Consider the following 12,539-nt stretch of genomic DNA (forward strand, 5'->3'; position numbering starts at 1 on the left):
CATCTTGTATGCTATGTGTTGCACCATAAAAGCTACAATTCAAAAGCTGGCTTTGCAGGGTAATATCAGGACAAGCTGCAGGTTTCCCAGTTTGTGTGGATCCAGTATTTTCACTTCTTTATAGATAAGGTATTAAGGAACTGTTAACAACATTTCTGATCTGAAGCTGAAGAAGCAGTAGGATCTTAGGTTTCTTTGGCCTTGGTTTACAGTAAGTTTTTTTTCTTAACCCAACTTTGGCAAAAGTAGTGGTCTGATTAGTTTTTGTATTAAAAATTATAATTTTTTTAATAAAAAATCGTGAGGAAGGGTAATTTTCTGCACATTCTGAACAGGAAAATCAGGATCTGGCTTTGGATCTAGTACGATACAAGGACCCAAAAAATATAGTGCAATTCTTTTGTGTGGATTTGACTCCAGACTTTTAGCCAAAGAGCTTAATTCTGATGGCAGTGAGGCTTGGCTTCAGATACTGGAGAACATCATGACCATGCTGAAGCATACATATTTGACATAGATGAGGTTTTCTGCCCAGGGAGTTTGGACTGAAAAGAGTACAACCTTGCTTTTAAAGGATGTTTTGTGCCTTCCCAGGGTGTCACATCCCAGGGTCTTTAATGTTCAGAAATTTATGCAAATCCAGCAAACTGTATCAAAACAGTACGAGGTATGTCCTCACTGTTGTGAGGCCACATACAATGTGGGCCCATGTCTGATTTCAATCATCCAACATAACCTGCACAGTAGAGTGCCTAATAGTGGTGTCCTTCCACCATGAGAACCCTTACTGAATGTCTTACTAAATGTTTTTTTGAGTCAATGTACTCAACTTTTGAGTTTATATTACTTTAATAATAAATCTATTCATGTTATGGTAGTTATATTTAATAAATCTTGTGTTGTTACTATTTTTGCTCAAACTCTGTGTATAAAACTCAAATGTAGAATTGAAGCTGTGAAGTTCTTGGAACTTCCAAGAGCAATTAAGTGTGACTGCTTATTTGGAGTTGAAAATAATGCAGTAGAAAGTCTTTTGGCTAAGAATACAACAAATTTTGATTACAGATAAGGGCATGTTATCTTCTTTTCAACTGTAAGGCTAGCAGTAGGCTTAGGCATAGAATTTCTCTCGGATAAATGTTTCAATATAAAAATTTCATCCTTTCCTCATTTGAAGTAATGCAATTCTATTATTGATTGGTTATGTATTCACATTGTGTATATCTTCTATTCCAAAGTATTACATAGCTTATATAATGTTGTCTGAGTGTATCTTCATCATGAATTTTAAAAATTATTGAATATGCTACATTACGTTGCTTCTGAAGACTAAAATAGTAGCTGGGTTTTAAGTTTTTCAAATTTACCCAGATACAGACTGCTTCTTGTTATCTTTGATATCTAGCTTGTCAATGGTATCTAAATTGTGTTTTATTTATACAAAGATTGTTCATATAATGAACAGTCATGGGTCTTTTAGTCTAATAGTCTACACTCTACAGAGACAATTCCAAGGAACTCCATTCTTAAATGTGATTAATTGCTTGAACACTTAATGGAGAACAGTTCTGTACTGATAAGAGAGGACAGATGGAGTTGCATCAGAGTATGTTCTCTCTTCTGTTCTATGATTCATTACTGAATCATTACTGAATGAGTTACTCTTGGGTCTTCTTTGGCCAGTGCTACCAGCTGTAATCCAATTCAAAATGTTTTTGTGGCCTTAGCTCAGCACATTACTCAAAGGAAACTGAATTTTAGCAGACTTTGTGAGCTTACCACTTGTGGTTATGGTAATATATTGGAGGGGCAGAAATGGGAATGATTATTTCTTAGGAGCTGTAGGTGTCTAGAGAAATAATTAGAAATTCATATGCTGATTTTGAAAATCAGGAGGAGTTAAAAATAATGTATAAAAGTCATTCAGTCTACTTTTTCTACAAAATTGAATTCCTTATGTATACATACTTGTCCATGTTTGTGTAGCTACAGGTAATTCTCAGCTAAGATTTTTCCAACCCTCTTTTTACATGTATTTTTTTATGACCATGTTATGTTACGTATTTGTCTGATATTGCTAAAATTCATGTTCAGTCCTACCTTTGTGCATGCTGGAGGCTTTCACAGTCATTGCTGATAAGCAAAGGATACTTCTTCCTCTTCTAACTTCTGTCATACTAATTCTCAAAAAGCTTGTTTAAATTCTGTATGGGGCAGACACTCATACTTTGCACATAAGCTGTGGAGGGTATTGCAGGGGAATGGAGGGGTGCTTTTTTAAGGTATCTCAAAATTGCTGGTTTGAGGACTGCTGTACTTTTTGAGTATACCTTGTGTGTTACGTTACTCGGACAACTTCTTTTCACTAGACAAGATTTAAGAGTAAAAGAATGTTTAATTAAAAACCTGGACTTAAAATACTGAAATTGTTCCCAAAAAAAAAGCTACACTATCAAAATAAAATTATTAAAGTTATACTTTACAATAAATATACCCTTATTTTGTCAGCATTTCAGCTAGTTTCTGCCTTTCGTTTGGAAGAAACTGGAATAATTTTAAATTACAGTTTTTCTTTGCTGCAGGTAAGCTGCAATTTCCTTTCTACCTGATCAGAAGGAAAAGGCAAAAGACAAGTACTATCCTTTTTTCTGTGGCGTCCTCGATTGCAAATCCTTTCCTTTTCATTTTTAAAATGAAAACTTACATTCCTGTCTTCTGTTATATTGGATGCTTTGATATCAGACATGATGAAGGCATTTCCTTGCTTCCTTGTCCTCAAAGTTTAATATTTCTAGTATATGTGTTAATTAGTACAGCCTTTTCCCTGGTGATACTGTAATTATGAAGTTGTTTAGTCCTTTTAATGGAACAGTTTCTAATTTAAGGGTATTTTCAAAGGGAAAAAACTTTTCTAATCTTTGATGTTTTCTTCTCTCTTCCACATTTCTAGCCCACAAGGACACTAGTTATGACGAGCATGTCTTCTGGGTAAGTATTAAATATTTTGATTCTGTAGTCAGCACACCATTGAAACCTGAATGTTAATAATCATTTTATGCCTATACAAAATGAAATTTATCTTGGGGTCATGTGTTAAAATATTTTATTACATTCTGTATCCTAGGTAGGAACACACGCATACATATGTATGTCATGGCTATTTACACTGTATGTGTATATTTGTGTTGTTCCATAGGTGAGCTTAACCTGGATTCAGAGCAATAAAACTAAAATCTTAAGCAAGTTTTGAATTTTTTTGAAAGAAGCGTAAAAAGTAGTTTTATTTAGTGAATTGTTCAGACTTTCAGCACAAGACAGCTTTTTTTCCCCATACACTTTAATAATTTCGGTTTAAAAAGTCATAATCTGAAACATCAGTTTAAAATGTTTTCTTTCATACAAATAGTTGCTGAATAAATATCAGTTGTAGGTCTTTTTAGCCACTTAGTTTCAAAGCATTAGAAGCAGCTGCCACTGCATATTTTGGGAGAGAGTTTATAAATTTTTGGCATGCTTTTATCATTCTCTTTAAAGTCTTACAGCATAAAGAACATCCAACAAAAACACAATTCCATATTTTATGCTACACTCGCTTACAGTTTTTTAATTCTTTTGCAAAACTCAAGATATTTTTACTACCTACAAATCTGTTTCAGGTTTAAAGGAATTAAATCTTGACAGTTACATAGATAAAAGTAGTCAGAAACAGCACTTAGTGGCTATCCCTTTAGAAGTTCTTTGTAAATGGTTGTCAATAGCTATTAAGTATGCTAATACATGTCAGAGACATAAAATAGAATTAATACTTTTCTTGTATTTAATATGACTGGATGCTAGTAACACCAAGACTACAAAATGTACTTCGCAAATCATATAATACAGGATCACTGTGGGGGAGGTAAAGATAATAGCTAAAGTGTAGATAGCAGTAGCAGAAAACAGAGGCTGTGATCTGCCTAAAAGAGAACAAATCCTGGCAGAGCTGGGGAATAAGTTATTTTACTGAAAGAGGTAATTCATATATTATTTCTTTTATGTTGCTTGTATGTTGATTTTTTCCGACTAGCCAATTACTAATTCGTTAGATAAACAATATATTGTGACAACAATTGCTTTTCATCAGAACTTCATCAAGATTGTGCTTTTGTCTCTCTACAATTGTAAAAGGATGAAGGGAAAGGGACTGCTTCTGAAAGAACCAAAGCACTGAAAACAGTCCTCCTAAATACAACCCAATGGCCAAAAAGCCAATTCTACTACCCAGTAGCTACAGCCTCAAAAAGTGGTTCATTAGAATTTAAATTTTAAGATATATGATTTCAGTGGGTTTATGGCATCGGGATTTGAGATTGTATTAAATGCTGCTCACAGATTCACAGCCAGCAACTACCTTTTTTTCTGAATCACAAATTCAGTGAAATTTTGCTGTAAATTTGCATTTGTCACTTTTTACAGCTGACTGGAGTATAAATTAGCGAGTTTTCACTGCAATTTATAATATATCTTAGAATCAGTTTTTTCTTGTACAACAGGACTTTTTTTTTTGGACGGAATTTTGTGTAGACACAAGAAAGAACTAAGAAAAGGTTCAGGTAGAGCATGGAAATGCATCCCCTGAGCATGCAGTCTAGGCAGGGCCAGCCCATATGGGTTGCAATGTTACAAAAACATTCACTTGTAGGCTATATATAAAGCTTATAAAATACAAAGGGAATACTAAATATTCTAGTAACATTCAAAGCCATATAGCCAAGGCCATGATTCATACTGAAGTGAGGGTCAGTGGTTTGGGGTTTTTTAAGTGTCTCCACACACAATATCACCTTTTGAGTTAAGTGTGAAGTTAACTTGCTATATATACTTGTTTTATATATATATATAAAATATATATATATATAACTTGTTATATATGCATAATGATCTGTTTTTATTATTCATTTATTTGTTAGAAAATTATTAAAAATAGATTGCTGCATTCTCTGTGAAGAATTTTTTGCAATTTTGTTAGAGTTCCTGTGACTAGTATTTGTTTTAGATGGGATATTTTGGGAGTTTTAATTCAGTTACTTTCTGCGGAGTGAAAGATACTGAGAACGAAGTAGCCCCAGAGACTTCTGAGGATGCTTTGAGTGTGCTCACATTATGTCAGTGATTAACTTAAATGTTTTACCCAAGAGAATCCAGGGAGACCTTATAGCAGCCTTCCAGTACCTAAAGAGGGCCTACAGGAAAGCTAAAGAGGGACTTTCTACAAGGGCATGGAGTGATAAAACAAGGGGCAATGGCTTTAAACTGAAAGAGGGTAGAATGAGATTAGATATTAGGAAGAAATTCTTTACTATGAGGGTGGTAAGACACTGGAACAGGTTGCCCAGAGAAGCTGTAGATGCCCCATCCCTGGGAGTGTTCAAGGCCAGGCTGGATGGGGCTTTGAGCAACTGGTCTAGTGGAAGGTGTCCCTGCCCATGGCAGGGGGGTTGGAACTAGATGATCTTTGAAGGTCCCTTCCAACCCAAACCATTTTACGATATTCTATGTGACTGTGTTCAACATTCTGCTTCTTTTATCTTGTGTAGCATGTCATGGACATTTCCAAGTCAGCCAGGGGAGCAGAGAAGGCACTGGAACTGAGCTTTCATTTACAGATCTTTAATGATCATTTATAATAATGATATATAAAAATAATCATTAATAAGAACAGTAAATTGTTCTCATGCAATAGCTTTTCTCTAGAGATACCAAGATCTCACTGTTTTCACAATGATGTATTTATGTACTTCAGCGTAGCCATGTTGAGAACTCAAGTTAGAATTCCAGTTATAGGTGGCCATTCTGGATTTTATATTTAATTTCATATATTCAACTATAATTATATTTAAGGGTAAGTGAATTTTTAATTGAAACATTGGCTCAGATATATAGGTAGCAAGCCACAACTTTAGGACTTCTCTCAAATTTAGACACAGCATTTTATTCAGATGCCAAAAAAATGGTTCTTCCTAGTGAAAACCTCTTAAGGGTGTTGTGTCTAAATGTTTACGTTTCCTGGTAATACTTTTTTGATAGTACTACAAAAACAACAAAGAATGAGGCTCTACTGTACTAGGCATTGTACACAAACAGTATGATAGATAATTCCTGACTCCAAAGCTTCTATTTAAAAATATAACATAGATGTTGGGGGACAAAAGAGGTTTGATGCGCAAGTAGATATGATCATGTGCTGTTTGGACTCTGTGGGAAGGCTGAGTTTAGCGCTAGCAAGTGGGTAGAGGTTCAGTGAGGAAAAGATAAATTATAGTGAGGAAAGAAATGAGATGAATTTGTGTTGTGCATATATGCTTTTATAATTCTGCATAGTCATTCAACATTGTATGGTGGGGTTTTTTTTCCTTTTCTTCTTGTTAGGGAGCAAAATACGGTAATTCAGGTGGTGAATAAACTTGGAAACTTTTTATTCTCAGATGACGTATGTGAAACAACAAGTCAAGTAGTTACAGGGAGTCCTCGTCGTACCTTGAATGTTATGCTGGGAATTGCTTGTGGGTGTTGGATTGTTTCTTATGAATGGGTAAGAAATATTTTTTTAATTTCACTACCCGGTAAATTAAACTTTTTTTGTATAGCTGAAATATCAACCATATAACCGTGTCTGTGTCCATGGTATATACAATTGTACAATGTGCAGATATTCAGGCTTACCTAGAGTTAGTTCAATTAGAGGAAGTTTGTCTGTGTGAAGCTGTTACCATGACTTTGTCTTTTAGTATTTAATCTAACCAAAGTATTCCTATATTTTACCTTCGTATGTACTTCAGAAGTGTCTGAAGTCTCATCTCGTGGATGAGAAATTCATGTCACATGCATTGGGTTTGGACAGATTGAAAGCTAAACAAACCGTTTCTGCTCAATGTTAGCCAAGCTGCATTAATCGGTTTGAATTTTTTAATATATGATTCTGTTCTGAAACATGTATTGTGTTCAGCATTGGTAAAAATGAAGGGGAGTTGTTACGTATTTTGCTACATAGTGCGAAAACTGTAAAATAGAAAAAAAAATACGTAAAGCTATTTGTAACATTTGGAGACTTTGTAATTTACAGAAATGGTTCCCAAACATCCAAATCAAATAATCACTGTATATCCTCAAAATTTCTTGTGGACTAGCATATAGAGTTAAAAGGCTGTTACCATAAAGATAAGATAATCATGAACTGCTGTACTGAACCCAGATGGGATGGAGTTAATTTTCTTCATCATAGCCTGGATGGTGCTTAGACTGGTGACCAAAAGAGTGGTGGTAAGCCACTCGTGTTTTAGCTGTTGTTCAACATTGCTTACACAGTATCGTTATTCTCTTTTTTTGTCAGCCCCCTGCAGCAAGTAGGCTGGGGATGCACAAGAAGTTGGGAGGGGACTCAGCTGGGACAGTTGACCCCAACTGATCCAAGATTTTCCATACCGTATGATATCACATTCAGCTATAAAACTGGGAGGGTTTTTTTCCAAAGCAGCCATTGCTTGTAGACTGGCTGAGCATTAGTCTGCTGGTGGGAATGATTACTTTTACATTACTTGGGGGTGTTAGAACTTTTTTCTTCCCCCTTCACTTATTAGTGGCCTTTATCTTAACCCACAAGGTGGGGCGGGGAGTGGGGGAGGGGGGAGTTGTTCTTGCTTTTGCCTATCCAGTTCTCTCCCCAATCCTGCTGGGGTAGGGAGTGAGTAGTGACCAGGTAAAGATTTTACCTGTCAGCCCAGGATTAAACACCTCAGTTGTTCACTGTGATAATACAGATTAACTACTTGATCTGACAGTGCAAATGACAGTTTTTCAGCTTTCCTCATGTTTCCAGAGCTCTAAAACATAGCTGGAATTTATATGGAAATAGCTCTTCATTTTATACTGAAAAGGGTTGTAGAATAACTTTAAATTTCATGGTTTCCTTTTTCTTATAAATACTTCAGAATTTAGTTATTGGGCTGAAAACAAACTCTTTTTGCTTGTTTGTTTTCAAGCTGTCTGGCACTTAACCAGTGTGAAGCTTGTCCTACATGATGTACATGTTGTTATCTGAAGATGCTATTATGGTACACTTTGGGGGTTTCAGAAGTTCATGGGGATTAATTTCCCTTGGAATAAAGGGCTTTGCATCTTTAGTCACATTAACGGTCCAGTAATGTGTCTTTGTGGCAAAAAAAAAAAACCAACCGAAAAACAATAGCACCCTTGGCTGCATTAAGAGGAACATATTTGAGGAGGGGCTTTGGACAAGACAAACTGCACAGATCTATTCCAGCCTCGACTATTACATGATTCTTTGTGTCTGTGAATGAAATACATGGAAATATCTGTCTCACACTTAGTTTTGTATGCAGTTTTAAACAAGTAATAACATATTTGGTGTAAGTTCCTTTCCCCTAATATTGTAGGTAAACACAAAAGCTGTATAATTCCTTGAGAAGAAGCTTCAAATAACTACTAAAATAGCTAAAGATGTAGACAGCTAGTACAAAAGTCCAGTAAAATAGTTTCCTATCTTTGTTCATAAGGCAGTATTTGGATAATCAGTATTCTGACAATTGCTGTCCTGAAATTTCATTGCCCATGTTACGCGCTGCACTTTTATGAACCAATCCATGGTGAAAACATCAACACATACTCTTTATAGACCAGTACTGACTAGTAGCAATGCCAGATTTTCTTGCTGCCTTACAGTCTACCTTTTAGACTTATCACAGGATCATATCTATCCCTCTTATAATACCAGTAAGTTAAATGGAATTGTTCCAAGGATTAGTTAGTTCTTGTAAATATTATTGGATCAAATGCTGAAGTTGTCTTCACTCATTTTATTGAGCCGCTGCTTAGACAAAGTTCTGAAGTTACTAGGAGAGCTGCATGAGAAGGAACTAGAGAAAAATTTCAGAATTCAGTTCTCCAAATCAAAGTTTGTTCAGTGTTATAATATCTGTTTCTCTGTGAATATTGCTATTTTTAATTTTTTTTAGAACTGTGCCTAAACCTTTCATGAGGCTGGATATAGCTTTGTCCATAAATGTCTAATTCCTCAAGTAATTAAGTAATCTGTTGCACTGAAATAAAATAGTGCTTTGACCTTCTTACAAAAATATTTCTTGATCTGGTTAAATGTATGTATTTTATCACATAGGCGCATTATTGTCTTACTTCTAATTGTGCCACTGGCATAATTTTGCCATCTTTTTACTCAGTTTTTTTAACTGAATAATTTAACTAGAGAAGAGAAAGCTGAAGCCTTACTTAACCATCATGAGGAATTTCATAGAAGATTAGTCTGGAGAATTTCATTTAAGCAAAATAATCTTTTCCTTTTATTAATGCTACAATACTGAGTCTTTTAAATGCCTTTCTATATGGTAGTCAATCCTGCCATAGTACTTTCATTGGTAAAATACCAATGGTATTGATTTTGAGCAGTGATAATTGTCTTTTGGAAGATATTTCTTAATGTTTTAAAAAGCTAAAATATCACTTACCTCTACCTTTTTGCTTGTAACTTGGAGAGATAATTTAGGCTGCAATGGTTTTTTTTCTTCTTCTGACAAAAGGGTAAAACTTACAAAGATAGATGTTGGAGAAATATCAAACTTACTGTTTAAGGTTTAATCTTCATAGCACTCTGTTTATATATTTCAGGATGAGTTAGTCAAGCATAAATCCCGTATGATCAGTATGCTAGCTGGATGGGTAAGAGGCCTTAAATTATGTCTAGTCAAGGACTGTGTTTTCAGACCCTTGAGAACTTGATGTGTGACATAAATTTTCCTATATGGTGTGAATAAAAGAACACAACTAATATGGATATGCAAAGGAAAACTTTGCACACAGGCTAACCTTATATAGCTGTATAATCTGCAGGACACTTGTTGGAGCTCCATGCCATACAGGTTGCCTGCTGCTGAATTAGATAAAATAGTCCATACTTTGGAACTATTATATAGTAACATAAGATCGATCGACTTGAATCTTGAGTTCAAACCCAAAGGAAAACATTCTTTAAGGCTGTAAGAATGCCACAGAAAAACTATGCATTTCTCTCTTCTCTTCCCTCTTCCTATTTCCTCCTTTCTTGGTCCTCCATGACCAGCAAGACTGCATCCTACTAGAACTGGATACATTCTTAATATCTCAGTGTTATCAGTTGTATTTTGCCAACTTCTGATACTCCTATACTCAGTATTCATGCTTGATCCATACTGTACTGCTTTATCACAACATTTTAAGCTAGATCTTTTGTAACTGCACATTTGAAAACTTCTAGATAGCTCTTCTCAATATGAACACATATTCTGAAGTATTTCAGCTTTTCGTAGCCCTTTTTCACATTCTAAGGAACTGTTGAATATGAAGATATTACTGACAACAATAAAACATAGTTTACTCAAGGATAATATTGCAAATCATAACTTGTTTTCGTCCTAGATTAATTTGAACCATTTTGTTAGTGTTGCTATGAAAATATACTGGTTGAAAATTTGTCTCTGCCAAAGTCAGAAGCAAAATTTCAGTTACTTAGAATGGAGAGCTTTTGCCTTTCTGTTCATGAAAACTGAATGTTTTGGTGACTGGTAACCTAATTATTTACTGCAGGACCTGTTCATGAACTCTGTATCTAATTTTCTTTTTATGTAGGAAAGTAGATATGATGCCTTTGTACTCAATTCCAGAACCATGATGGACAAGCATTAATCCATCTTTTGTGAAGATAAACAAAATTAAATTCTAAACAAAATTCTGTAAATACTACAAGGATTAACAGAGGCTGTTACCATATAATTGGCCTGGAAAATGCAATGGGATTGCTTAAACCCAAGAGATTAGTTATGATTATGTCTTAATAATTTGCATTGTTTGCCTGCTACTCTTGGTACAAACATCATTTTGGTACTATAAGGACATGATGTACACATTTTACAGCATGGTACATCTGTTCCTCCTCAAAGTTATTTACAAAGAAGTTATTTTCATGCAGCTTGTGTCTAATAATTGTATTAGGCATTACAGTTTTCTTGGTTCAGTTAAAGTCAGTTCATACTGTCATTAAAAGAAAAATGGCTTGGATTTACACGTTTCTTTTATTTGCAATAAATATATACGACTATAAGTATAAAGCTAACAGATTTCAGTATTCTTGTAAAAAGTAACTATTTTAAGGTACTACCTTAAAATCCTAAGCTGCAGTCTTAACTATGTTTTTAAGAAGTTACTATGCTTTTCTTCACTAAACACAGCAATGCATTACTATGTTTTGAATAGTTTTTAAAGGTCATTGACTTATTAATGTGCTTATCTCTTATTTTTAGATTTAATATGATAGAATTATTTTCTCCTTTTTGTACAGCTGTTGCATTTTCAAATATTTGGTTGTGTGTTTTCTGAAAGTAAACATAATATTCTTTGGATTTTAGTCAAAGTTCAACAGTAAGTTTGAAGATGTGCTGGTTTTCATTATTAACAAATAAAAATGATCACTGTTCACTTCCAATAGCCTGCAAAACTGGACACCTCCCCTCCCACGTAAAACACCACTTGCCACATCATGCAAAGCACCACCTTTTGTATCAGTTGATACTACAGGTTGCTAGCTCCTCTGAAAGTCATCAAGCATAAACTACTTTGCACTAAAGACTATAGAACTTGTTTTTAATAACAAAATTACTTTCTAAATTCAGTTTGCATTTGCTTCTTGCAGCAACAGGTTCAGCGCAAAACAGCCCTTTGCAGAAAGTTTTTTTTTTTCCTAAATACAATTAGGCCATTTTATAAGATTTACTTTACTAGTTTATCATCAGACTGTTCAGTTTAGAACCTTGTTTAGTTAGTGAGCTGTAACAGTGTAAAGGATAACTTTATCATGCTTGATACCTATTATGCCAGTTTTTGCCTAAGGGGAACATTTCATAGCACTGGTTCCCAAATTTCATGAGGTAAAGTTTTATAATGTACATTAAAACTAGGCATATATGGATTTGTACGGCATCTTCCAAAAGAATAAAAAAATACAGAATATTTCAGTTAATTGTGAGTCAAGCATGGTAATAATTTCATGCACTGATGAAATTCAGCTTGTTCCAAGGTGAGTAATGACAACAATTTAATGGTGCATGGCTGTGCTAACAGTAAGAAACAGACATCATCTATTTGAAATGGCTAGAGAACTATGTAGGGAAAATGTGACTGCCAGGGGTAGAAGAATTATCCTGAACACAGGGATTTACTTTCTAATAAATTCCATATATCTCATTTTGGGGGTATAGGTACACTCCTCGTTCACTTACTACCTGTTGCTGTAGGAGCAGCCAAGGTATTGAGGGTTGCTGTGCTTTTTAAGGTTGCATGTATGAATCGTGCTGTCTCTCACTAGTGGGTAACAATGCTTTTTGGAACTCATGTTTAAGGTGTGCCAGATGGCACCTACAGAAAGGATGCTGTGAAGCTCAGTTATCTGTAAAAGGGGAAAGTTGTTGAACTGTGTGACAGTGGACAAACATGGTAAA

The 12,539-nt window shown here is 34.8% G+C and overlaps 1 protein-coding gene across 2 annotated transcripts in view; it reads left to right on the plus strand.

Moving 5' to 3' along the window:
- MCPH1 (microcephalin 1) overlaps positions 1-12,539 on the plus strand; it is a 135,482-nt gene that overhangs the window by 36,723 nt on the left and 86,220 nt on the right. For both annotated transcript variants that reach the window (XM_055810353.1, XM_055810354.1), the window contains 2 exons: positions 2,951-2,988; positions 6,409-6,571. In XM_055810353.1, coding sequence (XP_055666328.1) covers positions 2,951-2,988; positions 6,409-6,571 — 201 coding nt within the window. The remainder of the gene's footprint in view (positions 1-2,950; positions 2,989-6,408; positions 6,572-12,539) is intronic.

Source organism: Falco peregrinus, chromosome 7 (assembly GCF_023634155.1).
Source record: "Falco peregrinus isolate bFalPer1 chromosome 7, bFalPer1.pri, whole genome shotgun sequence".
Taxonomy (NCBI): Eukaryota; Metazoa; Chordata; class Aves; order Falconiformes; family Falconidae; genus Falco; species Falco peregrinus.